Here is a 20,412-nt window from a genome sequence, read left to right on the forward strand (position 1 = left end):
CTGGGCCCCCAGTGAGAAGGATCCCAATGGGAGCTGCTAGGTGCTGAGCACTTCAGAACGCCTGCCCCAGTGTTTGCGGAGACCTGGGCGCAGGCTGGGGGGGCTCATTCTGAAGGGCTCCCTGTGCCCCCTGCGACGGCCAGTGTTCCTGGCGCGCCGTACGCAGGGGGCCCTGCTGTGAAACCTTTTACTGTTAGTGGGGAAGAAACCTCAGAGCCACACGGCAGGTTCCCCCTCCCGCTGCCCGGCTGGGAAACCCTGAAGACAGCAAGCCGCGGGGGGGACCCTGGCCAAGCCGAGGGGCCCTCTGGGAGGTGCCGGCCTGTGCAGGAAGTTAGAAGGCAGGAGCTGGGGTGGTGGTGGTTGGGGGGTGCGTGTTGGAAGAATGCAGCAGGGCGAAGTGCCTCTCAGTGGCGGTGATAAAAAGCCAGGGGTCACTTCCCAGCGTGCCAGTTCCTTGCCCGCCCCGGACACAGGGACGGTCTCTGTGTGGCACAGGCCTGGCCGTGGCCCCAGCTGCAGCCCTGGCTCTGTGCGGGGAGTCTGCCCTGGGGCGCGTCTCGCAATTGCTTGTTCAAAATCTCTGTCTTCGACAGCCAGAGTCATAGCAAAGAAACCAATCCCACCCCCTGGCCCCGGCCCCGGCCCCGGCCCCGGCCCCGGCTCGACCCGGCGTGCGGCCTGCCTGTCCTGCGCATCGCCACCCAGGCACTGGTGCTGTGCCGAAGCCGTCGCCTTGCACGTTAGTTTGTATTAGTGGCAGCTGAAAGGTTGAATCTGTTTCTTGGTGATTCCTGGCGCCTCTTCCCCTAGAAACAGCCATAAATCTAGAACTTCCCAAGGCACCGGCTCCCGGGTCCCTGGCCATTCGTGCTATTGATCCTGGGTGTCGAGCAGCACGTTGGGGCCCCATCGGGTGGGCGCAGCACAGACGGCATGACAGCCCCTGCCCCACACAGTTCCCAGGCTAAGGCCCTGAGCCAGCAAACAAGGGCAGCACCCGCTGGCCTGTGATCACAGGAGTGCCCTGATCCCCCAGCTCTCGGCAGATTTCACCCGGGCCCCTTCAGTGCTTCGTCCCCTTGCTCTGGCGATAAAAGGGTCACCACAGCGGTTATTCCTCCTTCGGGCATGTGCATGGGCTTGTTGTGGGGTCTGTTGTGTGATCTGGACTGTGTACACGCGGGCTTGTTGTTGCGGGGTGTGTTGTGGGAGCCGGCCTGTGAGCACGCGGGGTTGTTGCGGGTCTCTTGGCTGCGGGACTGCAGGACACACACTTAGCGCAGGGCTGGCGTGGGCAGGGTGTCCCGGAGTCCCCGGGGGATGCTCTGGAACTGCTCCCCATGAAGCCAGGCAGGACTCTGGGGCAGTCTCCTCTCTGGGAGCAGCCTGTCTGCAGGACACACAGCTCACACAGCTTCCACCTTCCTGGGTCTGACCTTGGCTCATTCAGCATCCTCTGCCCCTCTGTATGCTTCCCACAGCGAGTCCGCCCAGATGGGGTCCTGGGGAAGCCAGAGGACCCCACTCCGCAGTCAGACGTGACTCTCAGCCAGCCAGTAAAACAGAAGTTTATTAGATGACAGGAACATGGTCTAACACAGAGCTTGTAGGTGCAGAGAACAGGACCCCTCAGCTGGGTCCATTTTGGGGGGCAGTGAGCCGAACAACCCCGTCTGCACTTCACTCCTCATCCCCAGCCAGCCCCAAACTGAAACTCCCTCCAACCCCTCCTCCTCTGGGCTTTGTCCCTTTCCCTGGGCCAGGAGGTCACCTGATTCCTTTGTTCTTCAAACCTTTAGCTCTCACCTTGCAGGAGGAAGGGCCCAGGCCATCAGTTGCCAGGAAACAGGGTGTCGGCCATTCTCTGTGCAGACACCATCACACTGGCCCTCTAGGGCTCTGCCACAGTCACACCCCCTTATCCCACCCCCTGGATACTTAAGAACTGCCTAAGGGAAACTGAGGCACCCACACAGTATTCAGAAAAAACATTAAGAACAGTCCCGCTTCGTCACATGGGACTGCAGGACACACACTTAGCGCAGGGCTGGCGTGGGCAGGGTCTCTGGGCTGGGAATACGCTGGCTGCTCAGAGTAGGAGGCGCAGATGGGCAGAGTTGCTTCTGTGATTCATCCCAGATTCTGCGGGGTTCCAGGCTGCTGGCCCGTCAAGGGTGGGCCCAGTTCTCTGCTGGCATAAGATGGCGTAAGCTGGTGCAGCCCCATTGCGTCGATTTGCACCAGCTGAGAATCGGGCCCTTAGATGTACAGCCAAGCCAGGCGAGCAGGGCCCAGGATGCTGCTAGTCTCCGTGGAAGCTGGTGCTGGTACCCAGCCCCTTACGGGGGTGCAGCCCAACAGCAGGGCAGAGAAACCGACCCGCCTGGTCACTGTCTGAGCGGCAGGAGGCAGCGGGATAGAGGGGGTTAAAAGCACCTGCCTTTCAAGGGGCTGGGAGGGTGCTGGGCTGCGTGCAGCGTGTGGTTGGTCGGCTGAGTGTCCCACTCCTACTGAGGGGGAGCAGGGCGGGGAGCTGAGCGGCGGGTTTGGGGCACTGAGGCAGAGCTTCCATCTCTGTGTGTTCCCAGATCTCTGTTCCCCGGGTTCTTTTATCTGCTGTGCGCTGAGGGGCTGCTTGACAGCAAGAGAGCTGCCAACCAGAGCCATGCATACGGCTGAGGGGCCTGGCACAGGACCCCGGAATCGAAATTCAGGCCAGCTCTCTGTGCTCCTCTGGGCCTCAGTTTCCCTGTCTGTAGAGCTCTGAATGTGTCACAAGGCGGTCAGGGTCCTTATCCCTGTTTGGGGGAAACTGAGGTACAGAGCTGGGGGACTCACCTAAGGTCTCCTAGCAAAGGCAAGAACAGAACCCAGCTCCTCTGAGTGCAGGCCAGTGCTCCAGGCCACACTGCTTGGGTAACGATGCTCCTTCTGGCGGGACCCAACGGAGAGTGCCAATTCAGGACAAATTGCTTAAAAGGAGGGCAGTTACAGCCCAAGGCTGGGGTTTCTGTGCACACCAAGGCAAACCAAACCAGCCAAACAGAGAAGACTTCGGTTTTACCCCACTGGTTAACCACAAGTCACGCAAGCAATTCCCTCAGACACCCCAGTTTCCCAGTATCACCACCAGTGCCCCTCGTTATGGGGACAAATGGTTATGAAAACCAATACCCCAGTAAAAGAACAAAGGTTCTCTCGATCCCAAAGGACCACGCCCCAGACCCAGGTCAATATACAAATCAGATCTTACCCCAAATCACGCTGTTGCCAATCCTTTAGAATCTAAAATCTAAAGGGTTATTCATAACAGGAAAAAGATAGAGATGAGAGCGAGAATTGGTTAAATGGAATCAATGACATACAGTGATGGCAAAGTTCTTGGTTTAGGCTTGCAGCAGTGACAGAATAAGCTGCAGGTTCAAATCAAGTCTCTGCAGAACGTCCCCAGCTGGGGGGGGTCTTTTGGTCCTTTATTCAGAGCTTCAGTTTGTAGCAAAGTCCCTCCAGAGGCCAGACACAGGATTGAAGACCAGATGGAGGATCTGCAGCAGCTTTGTATAGTCTCTTGCCATGTGGTCTCTGCTTTCTGTGTCCCAAAGACAAGCTGCCCAGCACATGGCCTGGAAACACCTCAGAGTTCTGTCCATAGGCAGGTCCCTGCATGCCTGGCTGAGTCCCAAGGTGTGTCTGCCTTCTCTCAATGGGTCATTGTATAGCTGATGGTCCTTCATGGGCCACCCAGCAGGCTAGGCAGAGCTGACACCAACTTCTCTGGGGTGTCACCCAGAAGCAGAGCACAAGTTTGAAATACAGACAGTACAGAGCCAATATTCATAACTTCAACTACAAAAATGATACCCACATACAGACAGCAGCAGCAGCAGCAGCAAACCATGACCTTGTCTGAGACACCTCATTTGACCCCCTTATACAAGCTTTGGTGCCACTACAGGACCTTGGTTGCAACAATGTTCTATACGGTCCCAGTTCAAGTCAATAACATCACAGCCTGCTTACTCCCCTCTCATCCAAGAGTCTGTTCTCTCTGGCCTGCCCCAGGCCCAGCTTTCCGGGCCCCCTGCACTGTGAAGTGCTGTCCCCGGTGTCCTGCCCGTCGCAGGAAGTGCACGTTCCCCACCCCGCTTGTAACTCGCCGTGCCCTCGCTCCCGCGAGCCTCGCAGCGCCTGCCCCGTGCCCGCAGCCTTGGGGCGAGTGCCTGCTCCCTGGCATCACCCCAGCTGGGGATCTGTCAGCAGGACCCACGTCCCTGCTCCTGCACCTTCGGGCTCCGGCCGGCCTCGTGCCCCAGGGCCTTTGCCAGGCGGCCAGCGGAGCCCCTGGCTTTCTGCAGACACCCCCACCCCCACATACCAGTGCTGCCAGCCCAGGGAGCCATGTCAGACTGGGCGAGGACAAGCCCCTGGCTGTGAGTGGGGCCCGGAGCACATGCCCTGCTCGGGCAGGTACCCCAGTGCGCCGGGCTGGCGGTGCACGGGCGTGACGGCATGTGCCAGATGTGTGGCAGTGGGGAGCTGTTTGGGGCACTGGGGAATTGGGAGGGCTTGAGCCAGGGGTGCTGTCTGGTGCAGGGCGATTAGCTCCTGGGGGCTGGGTGCAGCAGGGTGCTGTGCCCGTGGCTCCCAGTACCAGCCGGGGACCAGCAGCACGTGCCCTGGGGTGGGGGGTCCCTGGCACTGCCCCTGACGGCTGCCCTTGCCTGCAGGAGAGCACTGTGAGGTGAATGCCCACCTGGGCCGCTGCATGCCGGGCGTCTGCAAGAACGGGGGCACCTGCACCAACCTGCTGGTCGGGGGCTTCAAGTGTGACTGCCCCTCGGGGGACTACGAGAAGCCCTACTGCGAGATGAGCAGCCGCAGCTTCCCCGCCCACTCCTTCGTCACCTTCCCGGGCCTGCGTCAACGCTTCCACTTCACCGCCACCCTCACGTGAGTGCCAGGGGGGGGCTGGATGACTGGCACCTCCTCCGGGGGGGCATCACCCTCATGTCAGTGATGGGGGGGCACCTCCTCTGGGGGGGCATCACCCTCATGTCAGTGCTGGGGGGCACCTCCTCCGGGGGGGGCATCACCCTCATGTCAGTGCTGGGGGGGCACCGGCCGGGGGGCTGGATGACTGGCATCTCCTCTGGGGGGGCATCACCCTCATGTCAGTGCTGGGGGGGCACCTCCCCTGGGGGGGCATCACCCTCCCGTGAGTGCCAGGGGGGGATGACTGGCTCCTCCTCCGGGGGGGGCATCACCCTCATGTCAGTGCTGGGGGGGCACCTCCTCTGGGGGGGCATCACCCTCCCGTGAGTGCCAGGGGGGGATGACTGGCTCCTCCTCCGGGGGGGGCATCACCCTCATGTCAGTGCTGGGGGGGCACTGGCCGGGGGGCTGGATGACTGGCACCTCCTCTGGGGGGGCATCACCCTCATGTCAGTGCTGGGGGGGCTGGGCGACTGACACCTCCTCCGGGGGGACATCGCCCTCATTTGAGTGCTGGCCCCGGGGTGGGAAGCCGTTGCCCACGTATCAATAGGACTCTGGGCCCAGGGGTTCTGCGGAGCTGGGGCTGAGGTGGGTCCCCAGCTCGTCCTCCTTGTTGTCAGTGAATCGGACAGTCCACTCACCCCCCCGCCACCCACTCAGCACCTCCCTGCCCACAGGCCTGGCCGTCCCAGCTCCTCCCCTCCCCGCCTGGGGAGGACAGAGCGAAGCCCCAGAACAGATCCTCCCCTAAGGGACGTCTCTGCCCCTTCCCCGGCCCTTACTTTAAAAACTGCTCCACTTGAGAGAAAGCAGCCTGGGTCCATGGGGTTTAGGCAGAGCCCACCCTTGTGGTATAGGTCCCTCCTTTCCCAGTCATAAACCGAACCCCCCAACCCTACACCCGTGGTTCCCCGCCATGGGGATGGGTACCCCCGGGGTATGCAAGGTCTTCTGGGGGTACAACAACTCCTCTGGAGACTTGCCTCGTTTGACAGCAGGCTCCATGGAAAGCACTGGGGAAGTCAGCACAGACTGAAACGTCATCCAGACGGCGCTGGTCCTGCGCTGGGCCCTACACGCTGCCTGGACGACAAGATTTAGAGTCCAGCCCATTTATTCTATAATGACGTGGTAAAAAGGAGAACGTCATCCCTGTTCCAGTCCCAGTGGCCGTGACACTTTTGTATTGTCATGTCTGGGTTTGTAAGCCGGTCATTGTGAAGTGAGGTGTAACGTGGGGTCCATAAGACAGATCAGACTCCTGAGCCTGGGAAGGTTGAGAGCCCCTGGTCTCCACCGTCGGCTCACCCCTGCATCGAGACCCCGCAGCTCTGCCCGTCTCCCTGGCCCTGCGCGTGGAACTGAAGCATTTCAGAGACTGCTCCCAGGGAGTCCTGGACTGTAACCTCTTCCCTAGCAGCCTCCAGGACATCTCTCCTGCCTTTCCCTTTGTCACTGGCACCTACAGGTACCACGACCACCGGCTCCTCCCCAGCACGGCCTGCCGGGCTGTCTAGGTGTCGCACGAGTCCCACTACTTTCATGCCAGGCAGCAATTCACCTGCAGGTCTCCCGCTCATCACAGCCCCGCTCTCCGTACCTCTCATCCTCAAACCCCCGCTGCTGTTCCCTGGCTCCTCCATAATGGGGGCCCCTCCCCGGAGGGCTGTCCTTGGTACTGCCACTTACTCTGGAAGGAGAGTCCCAACTTGGGATCATTTGCCTCTGCTCCAGGCTACTGGGCATGATGGACCATTGGGCTGACCCGCGATGGCAGCTCTTATTTGGGGGGTGCCAGCCTTGCCCCAGCCCCTGCCACAGCAGATCCCCTGGGGATCGGGGTCTGGCAGGTGGACACAAAATGGCATCTTTGTTCCAAAGCCCAGGGCTCTCCCCTCCCCTCCGCTGCTCCAGAAGGGCCCATTGTTTTCCAGCAGGACACCCGGGGGTCTTCCTCCATTGGCCCTCCCCGACCCCGGAGCCCCCTCCACTCACTCCAGGGCCTGTCTGGCTGGATGTGGTGGGGGGCTGGCTGCCAGTGGGGTGGGGTGTCTGCCCCCAGGTGCCTTTCTGCGAGCTCGCCAGCAGCCCTCACCCAGGCCTGGGCCCCCAGAGGATCCCCCATGGCTGGGGATGGGGCTGGAACAGCTGCTTCCCTCTGCCTCTGGCCTCGCCGCCTGGCCCTGCCCTGCCCCACTCTCCCCCCAGCTAAGGCAGAGCAGGACGGGCAGGGTTTGGGGATGGGAGGGATTATCCCAAGGAGCGATGAGATCACAACCCTCATCAATGGGCCTGGCTCCCCTCCCCATAATCCTGCCAGTGCTAGCCATTGTCAGCCCAGAACAAAGGCCTAGCCAGCCACAGCCACAGGCAGGGCAGCCAGGGCCCTTTGTCCCGTGGTGGAGCCGTTGCCGGGGCTGGGCCATCACCCCATGGGGGGCTGCTACGCGCTGACAGCGGGTAATGAATCGCAGCTGGCATGGGGGGCTGGGGCTAGGCCTGTTGTTCAGGAGTGCCGAGGGGATGGCCCCCTCCAGCAACCCCACAGCCTGGCAAATTGCTGGGCTGTGCATATGGGGGGCACCCTATGCACTGCTGTCCTGGCTGGGGGTGCTACAGTCAGCATTAGGGTGGCCAAGGGACAGAAAATCCCTGCTAGGAGGGGCCGGCGGGTACCTGCCCATTGCTGGACATGGGGTCAGGCCCTACAGAGCAGAGGCGCGCCAGGAGGCGGGTGAGGGGCTGGGCCAATGGGCATGTGGTGCTGGATGCACGGGGAGGCGGGGGCAATGGCAGAGCCCTGGGACTCAGGACACCCCACTGCCCTGCTGAGTGACCTTGGCCAGTCACTTCCCCTCGCCATGCCTCAGTTTCCCCTGCTAGCCTGCATCTAGTCAGGGTGTAAGATGTTCAGGGCATGGTCTGGTTCACGCTCTGTGCAGTGCAGGGCCCTGAGCTTGGCTGCGAGGTGTTGCCCCAGCACCTGTAATAACATTTGTAGCTGGGCCCCACAGCACCCGTGTCAGACCCTTCTCCCATCTCAGCCGCCAGGGTCTAAATGCAGCCACCTCTGGGGTGGAACCGAGCAGCCGTTGTGAACAGGCACCCACAGGCACATCTGGAGCGGGCAGGAGCTTTGGCTGACGCTGATGGACTTGGTCTGGAATTTGGCTACGAGCTCCCTGCTGAGCCCCTGCCTGCGCCCTGTATAACAGCACCCCCTAGTGCTGCACCGGGGCAGCACTGCCTGCCGGGGGGAGAGCCCCATTTGCAGAGTGACATTCTCTTCCAGAGCGGTCAGGGAGCACCTCCCAGTATCCCCAAGTAAGCCTCAGTGCCCCCAGCACCTCCTAGTGCCCCCCAGCCCCAGCCCCCTTCAATACCCCCAGCCCTCAACAGTCCTCAGTGCCCCTCAGCCCCAGTGCCCCCCAGTCTTCAGCGTGCCCAGCGCCCCCCAGTACCCTCCAGCTTTCAGCACTCCTCAGCCCCCAGTCCCCAGACCTCCTCAGTGCCCCCAGTACCCCCAGCATCCCATCCCTCAGCACCCCAGCCCTCAGCACCCCTCAGTGCCCCCAGTCCCCAGCACCTGACAGCCCCCAGTGCCCCCACCCCTCAGCGCCCCCAGCCCAAAATGCTGTTAGCCTTCTTGGCCACAAGGGCACACTGTTGACTCAAATCCAGCTTCTCGTCCATTGTCACCCCTAGGTCCTTTTCTGCAGAACTGCTCCCGAGCCATTCGGTCCCTAGTCTGTAGCGGTGCATGGGATTCTTCCATCCTAAGTGCAGGACTCTGCACTTGTCCTTGTTGAACCTCATCAGATTTCTTTTGGCCCAATCCTCTAATTTGTCTAGGGCCCTCTGTATCTTATCCCTACCCTCCAGCGTATCTACCTCTCTTCCCAGTTTAGTGTCATCTGCAAACTTGCTGAGGGTGCAATCCATGCCATCCTCCAGATAATTTATGAAGATATTGAACAAAACCGGATCCAGGACCGACCCTTGGGGCACTCCACTTGATCCCGGCTGCCAACTAGACATGGAGCCATTGATCACTACCCGTTGAGCCCAACAATCTAGCCAGCTTTCTATCCGCCTTATAGTGCATTCATCCAGCCCGTACTTCTTTAACTTGCTGACAAGAATACTGTGGGAGACCGTGTCAAAAGCTTTGCCAAAGTCCAGGAACAACACGTCCACTGCTTTCCCCTTATCCACAGAGCCAGTTATCTCGTCATAGAAGGCAAGACCTGCCCCGCCCCCCAACCAACCCCTGAATTTCCAGCACACCCTGTGGAAGCTGGAACAGCTCCTCGGGGCTGGAGGTCAGCGGTGCCTTGTGCAGATGTCTGATCTAATGGTTAGAGCAGGATATGGGTGACTGGGGCTCCTGGGTTCTACTCCTGGCTCTGGGTGAGGTGAGGAGTGGGGTGTCATAGTTAAAAGTAGGCATGAGGGGGGCAGACGGGACTCTTGGGTTCTGTTGCTGACTCCCTTTGTGCTCTTGCCCAAGTCACTTCCTGTGCCTCAGTTTCCTCTTCCATTGATAGGGAAATCCTCCATTATTGTTGAGTTTCCTATTGTATAACCTCTCTGAGCTCCTAGAGCATATCACAGTCACCGTCACCATCCTGCTCAGGGCGTCAGGAGCAAGTTCCCCTACTTTTATTGGCCAAGCATTGACCTTTCTACCTACTGGAGATCCTGCGGCACAGATTGATTCGTTCCAGGTTTTTACTCTATTGGACTCTGCTTGCTTTCCCATACGGTGCCTTTCCCCCACCAGCACGACCCGCTCGGTCAGTCCTGGATATTTTGTACCCTGGTATTACCGTGTGCCATTGATTATCATCGGTCCACCAAGTTTCTGGGATGCCTGTTTTATCAGCCTCCTCATTTAATACCAGGCTCTCCAGTTCACCCATCTTAGTATTCAGACTTTGAGCATTTGTACACAAGCACTTATAAAATGTGTCCCTGTTTAGTTGTCTGGGGCTCTTTTCATCTGTTTCTCTTCAGCTCCTAACTGTACGTTCACAGAATCGTAGAATATCAGGGTTGGAAGGGACCTCAGGAGGTATCGAGTCCAACCCCCTGCTCAAAGCAGGACCGATCCCCAACTAAATCATCCCAGCCAGGGCTTTGTCAAGCCTGACCTTAAAAACCTCTAAGGAAGGAGATTCCACCACCTCACTAGGTATCAACTTCTGTCCTCTCCTCCTTAGTAGGACACAGAGAATCCCCACTAACAGATCCTCCCCTAAGGGACGTCTCTGTCTGAACCACGAGCTCCTCCACACCTGTCAGCTTCCCCCAGCCCCTAGTTTAAAAACTCCTCTATGACCTTTGAATTTGACATGCCAGCAGCCTGGGTCCATTGTGGTTTAGGCAGAGCCCATCCTTCCTGTATCGGCCCCTCCTGCCCCAGTTATCCCCCCCCCCCTACACCGTCTGTTCATCCCCGCATTGAGACCCTGCAGCTCTGCCCGTCTCCCTGGCATCTCAGAGACTGCTCCCAGGGAGTCCTGGACTTTAACCTCTTCACTAGCAGCCTAAATTTGGTCTCCAGCTACACCCCCCTCCATACCCCTGTCCAGCCATATCCCCCCTTGTGCCCCCCTCCAGCCATACCCCCTCCAGCCATACCCCCATCCAGCCATAACCCCTCTGTACCTCCATCCAGCCATACCCCCCTTGTACCCCCATCCAGCCATACCCCCCTGTACCCCAGTCCAGCCATACCCCCCATATCTCCATCCAGCCATAACCCCTCTGTACCCCCATCCAGCCTTACCCCTCTTGTACCCCCATCCAGCCATACCCCCCGTACCTCCATCCATCCATACCCCTCCCTCTGTACGCCCGTCCAGCCATGCCGTCCTCCATACCCCCATCCAACCATACCCCTCCTTGTACCCCCATACAGCCATACCCCCCTGTCATGGAGTCCCCGGGCAATGCTCTGGAACTGCTCCCTACGAAGCCAGTCAGGACTCTGGGGAAGTCTCCTTTTTGTGAGCAGCCTGTCTGCGGGACACAAAGCTCACACAACTTCCACCTTCCTGGGTCTGACCTCGGAGCCTTCAGCATCCTCTTCCCCTCCGTGCACTTCCCACAGCGAGTCCGCCCAGGCGGGATCCCGGGGAAGCCAGGGGGTCCTGCCCCCCAACTCCACAGTCAGACGTGACTCTCAGCCAGCCAGTAACACAGAAGGTTTATTAGACGACAGGAACATGGTCCAACACAGAGCTTGTAGGTGCAGAGAACAGGACCCCTCAGCTGGGTCCATTTTGGGGGGCAGTGAGCCAGACAACCATGTCTGCCCTTCACTCCTTGTCCCAGCCAGCCCCAAATGGAAACTCCCTCCAGCCCCTCCTCCTCTGGGCTTTGTCCCTTTCCCTGGCCAGGAGAGCACCTGATCCCTTTGTTCTCCAACCCTTTAGCTCTCACCTTGCAGGGGGGAAGGGCCAGGCCATCAGTGGCCAGGAAACAGGGTGTCGGCCATTCTCTATGTCCAGACCCCTGCACATACCTGCCCTCTAGGGCTCTGCAAGGATCATACACCCTTACCCCACCATCTAGATACATAAAAACTGCATAGGGGAAACTGAGGCACCCCCACACTATTCAGAGGAAACATTAAGAACAGTCCCACTTTGTCACACCCCCCATACCTCATCCAGCCATACCCCCGCTGTACCCCCATCCAGCCATACCCTCCTCATTACCCCCATCCAGCTGTACCCCCCGTATCCCCATTGAGCCATACCACCCTCCATACCCCCATCCAACCATACCCCCTCTATACCCCTGTCCAACCATACCCTCCTCCCTACCCCCATCCAGCCATACTCCCCCTGTGCCCCCATCCAGCCATAACCCCTCTGTACCCCCGTCCAGCCATACCCCCCTCTGTAGCCCATCCAGTCAAACCATCCTCCCTACCCCCATCCAGCCATACCCCCTCTATCCCCATTGAGCCATACCCACCCCATACTCCTGTCCAGCCATACCCCCCTGTGCTCCTGTCCAGCCATACCCCCCCCCGTACCTGCCTTTCCCTGTGTCACTGGTACGTCCATGTACCACGCTCACCGGCCCCTCAGTCCCAACCCACAGCCCCTGCTGTCCCAGCCCCATTATATTCATTCTTCTTGGCCCCCGTGGGGCTGAGGGAGCCCCAGAACCAGCCCAGCAGCCCCAGAGTCTCTGGCCCTCAGGGAGGTGAGGCTGCCATGGCGCAGGCCCTGGACCTTGCCCAGCTTCTCCCCACGCACGCAGGGCTGCTGCAGGCTCTGCAGGCTCCTCGCCACTCCTCTGATCTCTGATGGGGAGGGGGAATCGGGGAGCACGGGGGAGCCAGGCCCATGGCCACCTTTATACTCCGATTGCTGTGGGGCGACCAAAGATGGGATCGCCACTACCCAGCCTTGAACTCATGCCTCACTGCACAGGGAGCACACTCCATGGGGGCCCATCACCTTAATTCTCCCCCCTTATCTCTGCTCTGATGCCCCCTTAATTCTGACCAGATGCACCCCTTCTCTCTGTCCCAATGCCCCCCTAAATGCTGACCCGATGACCCCTTTAACTCTGGTCCAGCACCCATCTTAACTCTGCCTGGATGCCCCCCCGTTAACTCTGTCTCAGTGCCCCCCTTAACTCTGCCTCAACACCCCCTTAACTATGCCCGACACCCACCTTAATTCTGTGCCCTGATGCCATCCATTCCCCACCCAGGCCAAGGTGCCTCCATGCACCAGTCCTCTGGCCATGCTCATGCCCAGGGTTCGTCAGCAGGGGACAGTAGGCCAAATCTGGACAGTCAGATGCTTTTGAACAGACCCCGAAATCTTTTCCTTTACTTATTATCATTATTGTTATTTTTTTCTCTGGAGTCTGGACCTTGACACAAACTAATTGACTACACCGGCTCCTGCCCATCTCGGAGGGTCCCGGCGGGGTTGGGCTCTCTCAGCCTGTCAGGCGTGAGGGCAGGGGATCCAGGGGGTGTGTTGTGGGGGACGCTGTTCTCATCCTCTCCCCCGCGGGCAGGTTCGCCACGAAGGAGCGGAACGGGCTGCTCCTGTATAACGGGCGCTTCAACGAGAAGCATGACTTCGTGGCCCTGGAGATCATCCACGAGCAGATCCAGTTCACCTTCTCGGCAGGTAGGGCCTGGCCGGGCCCCGCTCCCCTCGGCCCCGGGCCCCGGGCCTGGCTCCTCTCGGCCCGGCTCCCCATGACCCGGCTCCCCTCGGCCCGGGCCCTGGCTCCCCTCGGCCCCGGCCTGGCTCCCCTTGGCCCACCAGCCCTCCCCACCCCTCACCCCAGCTGCCCTGGCTCTCAGTTCCCCTGCTCCTGCCTCCCCTCACCCCCTGGCTCCCTCTGGCTCCTGGGCGTGCAGCCCCCCGCAGAGCCCTCTGCCCCCAGGCCCTGCTCCCCTCTCAGGGCCCAGCTCCCTGCTGCCGGGGGGGGAGCTCTGGGTTCCCTGGCCCACCTCAGGCCGTGGCTCCCCCCATCCCCTGGGGTGCCCCTCTCGCCAGGGCCCCGCAGTAACCAGCGTCCCCTGCTCCCCCCAGGCGAGTCGACCACCACGGTGTCCCCGTCCGTGCCGGGCGGCGTGAGCGATGGCCAGTGGCACACGGTCCGGCTGCGGTACTACAACAAGGTGAGTGGGGCGGGGCCGGCGGGCACCCGGAGGGCAGGGCATCCGGGCAGCTGCCAGTCAGTGCCGTGCCTGCCAGCCACGCCACGGGCAGGGGAGCTGAGGCGATCACCAAGGCAGTCAGAGGTCCCAGCAGAGCCCCCCAGGAGGCAGCGCTGGGCCCCTGGCCCAGCCCAGCCCCTCCCTCGCTACGGGCTGACCCTGGTGCTGAGCTCGCTGCATCCCCCCCCAGCCCCCTCAATTCTCAGCTGGCTGGGGGCGGGGGCGGGGGGCAGGCTCCTGTCCTGGGGCCCCAGAGAGCTGGAGGAGGCAATTGTGGGGTGGGACCCGCGGGAAGCATCTGAGGCTCTTGGTCCAGGGGGAGGGGTTCTTGGGGGAGGGGTGGAGGCCCCAATCCCAGGGCTCCCAGTCTCCTGCCCAGGGCGGGCCCCAAGGTCTCACGCCAGGAGTTCTGCCCCACAAGTCTGGCTGAGGGCTGCCCCGAGCCATCCATGGGGCAGCGTGAAATGGGATGGATGCAGATGGCACCAGGTCGCTGGGGGCGGGAGGCAGATGATCGGCAGCAACGGGAGAGCCCCTCCCGTGGGCACAGCTGGTGTCTACACTGGCTCTCCAGCGTGTCCCGCGTGGCCAGGGCCCGAGGCAGCCTCCTGGCGGAGACGTGGCGGCTCAGCTGGGATTAGTGCCATTTGCCGGCACCATGTGGGTTTACCCACCCACTGGGCACAGCAGAGCAAGGGGTCAAGTGCCGGCTGCTGTGAGCCCAGAGCCCAGCCAACCTCCCCTTGGTCAGGCTCTGTCCGTCCATCTGTCCTCACCCTGTTCCAAGGGACCCGCAGCCAGCTCTGCTCCCCCTCCTCTCCCACTCCCTCCTGCCTCGGGGGGGGGGTAGCCCATTTGCCCTGTGGAGGGGCGGGGAATCCATCCCCTTTGGGGCACTGGGCGCCAGGTGTCGCTGGCCTGGGGGCTGGCTGAGATGGGGTCGCCACAGCTCACCCAGTGCAGATAGCTGGGCACCATTCACCTGTGTCTCTTAGCCTGTCCTGAGAGCAGACACGCCCCCAGTACCATGCAGAATACTGGGGAAACTGAGGCACACATAGGCATCAAAATTCCCACTTGGTCACAGGCGCTCACTGCACTGCCTGAGGGATGGGAGTCCTGGAGCCTGACTCCCACAGGGCCATGGCAGGGCCAGCTTCCCATGGGCCTGGCTAGGCAGGGAGCGGCCAGGAGAAGGTCGGGCCATGAGCTGGCCGGGTGGGTGATGGCAAAGCGGCTCTGCTGGCAGCTCCTGGGGCTGCTACTCTCCCCGACCCCACACGCTCGCAGGCTGCCAGCTGGTTCCCATCTTGTCACTCTCCAGCCGCTTCCCGCGGGCAGGGGCAGGCCGAGATATGGGTGCCAGGAGTGCTGGGGACTCCTCTGCTCTGGGGTGCGGCCCCATTCGGGGAGGAGGCTGCTGGGCTGCTCTCACGATGGGATGGCAGCGAAGGTCTGACTGGTGCCCGAATCCCTTGGGCCAGGGAGGTGCGGATTGTGCCGCACGCCCTGCCCCAGCCACCTGCTGCACCCTGGGGTTTTGCTCTCTTCGCAGCCCGTCATTGGGAAGTCGGGGGTGCCCCAGGGCCCCTCGGAGCAGAAGGTGGCCGTGGTGACGGTGGACGACTGCGACGCGGCTGTGGCCCTGAAGTTTGGCCAGGTGCTGGGGAACTATTCCTGCTCCGCGCAGGGGACGCAGTCGGGCACCAAGAAGTAAGAGACTCGCTGGGGCCCCGAGGAGCGAAAGCCAAGCGGCTTCTGCACAGATCTGCTGCTGCCCCTCACTCCCGACCCGCAGCCCCTGCTAGCCCTGCCCCCCCGACTCCGTCAGTGCCCCTCACTCCCGACCCGCAGCCCCTGCTAGCCCTGCCCCCCCTGCTCCGTCAGTGCCCCTCACTCCCGACCCGCAGCCCCTGCTAGCCCTGCCCCCCCCGGCTCCGTCGGTGCCCCTCACTCCCGACCCGCAGCCCCTGCTAGCCCTGCCCCCCCGACTCCGTCGGTGCCCCTCACTCCCGACCCGCAGCCCCTGCTAGCCCTGCCCCCGCGACTCCGTCGGTGCCCCTCACTCCCGACCCGCAGCCCCTGCTAGCCCTGCCCCCCCGACTCCGTCGGTGCCCCTCACTCCCGACCCGCAGCCCCTGCTAGCCCTGCCCCCCCGACTCCGTCGGTGCCCCTCACTCCCGACCCGCAGCCCCTGCTAGCCCTGCCCCCCCACTCCGTCAGTGCCCCTCACTCCCGACCCGCAGCCCCTGCTAGCCCTGCCCCCCCCCGCTCCGTCAGTGCCCCTCACTCCCGACCCGCAGCCCCTGCTAGCCCTGCCCCCCCACTCCGTCAGTGCCCCTCACTCCCAACCCGCAGCCCCTGCCAGCCCTGCCCCCCCCGGCTCAGTCGGTGCCCCTCACTCCCGACCCGCAGCCCCTGCCAGCCCAGCACCAGGCAGGGGAGGGTTTTCCGGTGCCTGGCTCAGGATAGTGAATGGGGAGGAATCCCCCACCGCATGGTCATGTCCCCGTATGACTCTGCTTCCATTGCCCAGGTCCCTGGATCTGACGGGCCCCCTGCTCCTGGGGGGGGTCCCCGACCTGCCAGAGAGCTTCCCGGTGCGCAACCGGCAGTTTGTGGGCTGCATCCGGAACCTGCTGATCGATAATCGCCAGCTGGACATGGCTGACTTCATCGCCAACAATGGCACCGTGCCGGGTGGGTGCTGGGCAGCTCCGGGGGCGGCCTCTGGGATAGGAGCCAGGGGGCACCATGCTGCGTTGGTGCTGGGTGGTCCCTGAGTTAGGGGGGGCTCTGGGATAGGAGCCGGCGGGCACCGTGCCTCATGGGTGCTGGGTAGTCCCTGGCTTAGGGGGGTCTCTGGGATAGGAGCTGGGGGGCACTGTGCCGCATGGGTGCTGGGTGGTCCCTGAGTTGTGGGGGCTCTGGGATAGGAGCCGGGGGGCACCTTGCCGGGTGGGTGCTGGGTGGTCCCTGAATTAGGGGGGTCTCTAGGATAGGAGCTGAGGGGCACCATGCTGGGTGGGTGCTGGGTGGTCCCTGAGTTAGGGGGGTCTCTGGGATAGGAGCCAGGGGGCACCGTGCCTCGTGGGTGCTGGGTAGTCCCTGATTTAGGGGGGGCTCTGGGATAGGAGCCGGGGGGCACCGTGCCTCGTGGGTTCTGGGTGGTCCCTAAGTTAGGGGGGTCTCTGGGATAGGAGCTGGGGGGCAAAGTGTCCTGTACCGCAGGATGGGGGTGCAACAGAGGTGTGTGTGCCAAGCCAAGCGGCATGGGTTCTGGGCGTACCTCTGCCCTCAGTCATGGGGTTCAGACCCTGGGAAGGGGCTGCCATTGGGTCTGTGCCCCTCCCTGAGCCCCAAAGCGTCACCTGCCCCCTCGTCTCTGGGGAGCGCTTCCCATCAGCCGGAGCTCAGCCTGGCTCTCACCCCCCCAGGCTGCTCTGCCAAGAAGAACGTCTGTGACAGCAACACCTGCCACAATGGGGGCACCTGCGTCAACCAGTGGGACACGTTCAGCTGCGAGTGCCCCCTGGGCTTTGGGGGCAAGAACTGCAGGCAAGGTAGGGGGCTCGGGGCCAGGCGGGAGGCTCCCGCGGGGACAGGCTGGGGGTTCAGGGCAGGGGCAGGCGGAGGGCTCGCAGGGGAGGGGACAGGCGGGGGGTCCGGGGGGGACAGGCAGGAGGTTTGGGGGGGCAGGCGGGGGGCTCCAGGACAAAGCTGGAGCCACAAACCACTGCCCGAGTGCTGGTCCCCGGGATGCAAGGCCCCTCCAGACCCGCTCCAGGCCCCAGCATGGCTCTTTGGGGGGCGGGGCTGCGGGCCCCTGTTGTAGAGGCAGCAGGCCCCATGGGCTGAGCTGGTGTCTCCTGCAGAGATGGCGAATCCCCAGCGATTCCTGGGCAGCAGCCTGGTGGCCTGGAGTGACCCGGCCCTGAGCATCTCGCTGCCCTGGCACATGGGGCTCATGTTCCGCACCCGCCAGGCCCACGGCGTCCTCCTGCGGGCCCTGGCTGGGCAGCTCTCCACCATCACCCTGCAGGTAGGGCGCCGGCAGGCGGCTGCCACGGGGGAGGGGCCGTCGCCCGGCAGGCGGGTGCCACGGGGGGAGGGGCCGTCTCCCGGCAGGCGGCTGCCACGGGGGGAGGGGTCGTCGCCCGGCAGGCGGCTGCCACGGGGGGGAGGGGCCGTCGCCCGGCAGGCGGGTGCCACGTGGGGAGGGGCCGTCACCCGGCAGGCGGCTGCCACGGGGGGGAGGGGCCGTCGCCCGGCAGGCGGGTGCCACGGGGGGAGGGGCCGTCTCCCGGCAGGCGGGTGCCACGGGGGGAGGGGTCGTCGCCCAGCAGGCGGCTGCCACGGGGGGGAGGGGCCGTCGCCCGGCAGGCGGGTGCCACGTGGGGAGGGGCCGTCGCCCGGCAGGCGGCTGCCACGGGGGGGAGGGGCCGTCGCCCGGCAGGCGGGGGCCACGTGGGGAGGGGCCGTCACCCGGCAGGCGGCTGCCACGGGGGGGAGGGGCCGTCGCCCGGCAGGCGGCTGCCACGGGGGGGAGGGGCCATCGCCTGGCTGGTGGGTGCCACGGCAGGAGGGGCCGTCAGCCCATAGGGACTCCCTGCGGGTGCCAGAGCCTGGGGGATGCAGGTCCTTGACCCCCCTACTGCCCAGGTGAGGGCGGGGCCCATTCCTGGCACGGTGCCCAGGGGAGTGATGCACGCCCCTCTGCTGGGCTGGTGCCAGAGCGCTCGGGCCCCCTGGCATCGGCCCCACATGGGCTGCGAGAGGCAGGGGCTGGGAACAGTCCCACACGCCCCACTGGCCTCCAGCTGACACTGCCCATCCCAGGGCCCCTTGCACTGGGAGACACTTCCCGTCCCCAGGGGCCCCTGCCCAGAGTCTGAGCATCCACCCATGGGCCCTCGAGAGCCACCCACTGGGCACGTCCCAGCAGCCGGGACCCCAGACCACTGCTCCCCTCACTGCCCCCTGGAACCCGTTGCCCCCCTGCTCCCACCTCACTCCCCCACTGCCTCTCTACCCCCTGCTCCCCCCACTGCCCACTGCTTCCCCCCGCTCCCTCCCGTTCCTGCCCCACTGCCCCCCGGCCCCCTACTCCCTTCACTGCCCCCGCCCCCTCTGGTTTCTTCCAGCTGAGCGAGGGGCACGTGCTGATGAGCGTCGCCCAGCCTGGCGGCCGTGGCTGGGCACTCCAGCTGCGCCAGGTGAAGGTGAACGACGGCGGCTGGCATCACTTGCAGCTGGAGCTGCGGCCCGGGCGGGAGAGCGCGGAGGCCGAGGGCCTGGCTGTCCTGTCCCTCGACTACGGCCTGCACCAGGTGCGGGGGCTGGCGGGCACAGAGCTGGGCATGGAGGGTGCAGAGCAGTGGGTGAGGCCGAGACAGACCGGGGGCTGGGACAAAGGGGGTCTGGGCAGGATAAGGGGGGGAGGGGCGGAAGGGGGGCTGGGTGAAGGGTGGGGGCCAGGATGGGGGGCTAGGCGACGTGTTGGGGGCGGAGGATGGGGGGCAGGTGCAGGGGGGAAGAGGGGTGGGGGCAAGGCGTTTGGGGTGTGATGGGCCCTGGGGGAGGGTGTAGGAGGCAGGATGGGGGGCTGGGCAAGGCGTGGGGGAGGGGGCGTCGTCACTGTCGTCCCTTTAAACCTTGTGTCTGTTTCTTCACATTTGAACTGAATTTTGGGGCCAACAACAGAGCCGGGGTGAGAGCAACAGAGACACCCTGGACTCCCCGATCCACCGGCGCCCCTCAGCCCCGACCCGCAGCCCCCTCAATCCCACCCCCGGACTCCCCACTCCACCGGCGCCCCTCAGCCCCGACCCGCAGCCCCCTCAATCCCACCCCTGGACTCCCCGATCCACCGGCGCCCCTCAGCCCCGACCCCGCAACCCCCTCAATCCCACCCCCGGGCTCCCCACTCCACCGGCGCCCCTCAGCCCCGACCCGCAGCCCCCTCAATCCCGCCCCCGGGCTCCGCCGCAGCTCTGCCGGTGCCCCTCACTCCCGACCCGCAGCCCCCTCAATCCCACCCCCGGACTCCCCACTCCACCGGCGCCCCTCAGCCCCGACCCGCAGCCCCCTCAATCCCACCCCCGGACTCCCCACTCCACCGGCGCCCCTCAGCCCCGACCCGCAGCCCCCTCAATCCCACCCCTGGACTCCCCGATCCACCGGCGCCCCTCAGCCCCGACCCGCAGCCCCCTCAATCCCGCCCCCGGGCTCCCCGCTCCACCGGCGCCCCTCAGCCCCGACCCGCAGCCCCCTCAATCCCACCCCCGGGCTCCGCCGCAGCTCTGCCGGTGCCCCTCACTCCCGACCCGCAGCCCACTCAGTCCCATCCCTGGGTTCCCCCCACCCCCCAGCTCTGCCGGTGCCCCTCACTCCTGCCCGACAGCCCCCGCCCTGCTCTCCCAGTCCTGGGCTCCCTGAGCTCTGCAGGGCCCAGCGCTCACCGGTCTCTCTGGCAGGTGCTGGAGGTCGTCGGCAGCGAGCTGCAGGGGCTGAAGCTGGGGAACCTGAGCGTGGGCGGCGTGGCGGGCGCGGGGGGCCGGGTGCAGCAGGGATTCCGCGGCTGCATGCAGGTACCGGGGGGCGCCGGGGGGTTCGTACCTTCCTCTGGGTGCCAGCCGGGGGATGGGCCCATCGGGCTGGGACCTGGCACCTGGGCGGGCAGGTAATGGCAGCATCACGGCCAGACC

At 63.9% G+C, this 20,412-nt stretch overlaps 1 protein-coding gene across 2 annotated transcripts in view; it reads left to right on the top strand.

The window, feature by feature from the left end:
• CELSR2 (cadherin EGF LAG seven-pass G-type receptor 2) overlaps positions 1–20,412 on the top strand; it is a 67,525-nt gene that overhangs the window by 25,042 nt on the left and 22,071 nt on the right. For both annotated transcript variants that reach the window (XM_084611123.1, XM_084611122.1), the window contains exons 3-11: positions 4,731–4,953; positions 13,051–13,166; positions 13,578–13,666; positions 15,261–15,418; positions 16,242–16,405; positions 17,143–17,268; positions 17,581–17,747; positions 18,850–19,035; positions 20,182–20,295. In XM_084611123.1, the coding sequence (XP_084467249.1) occupies positions 4,731–4,953; positions 13,051–13,166; positions 13,578–13,666; positions 15,261–15,418; positions 16,242–16,405; positions 17,143–17,268; positions 17,581–17,747; positions 18,850–19,035; positions 20,182–20,295 (1,343 nt within the window). The remainder of the gene's footprint in view (positions 1–4,730; positions 4,954–13,050; positions 13,167–13,577; positions 13,667–15,260; positions 15,419–16,241; positions 16,406–17,142; positions 17,269–17,580; positions 17,748–18,849; positions 19,036–20,181; positions 20,296–20,412) is intronic.

The sequence above is a fragment of the Lepidochelys olivacea genome, assembly GCF_965140295.1.
Source record: "Lepidochelys olivacea isolate rLepOli2 genome assembly, chromosome: 21".
Classification (NCBI taxonomy): domain Eukaryota; kingdom Metazoa; phylum Chordata; order Testudines; family Cheloniidae; genus Lepidochelys; species Lepidochelys olivacea.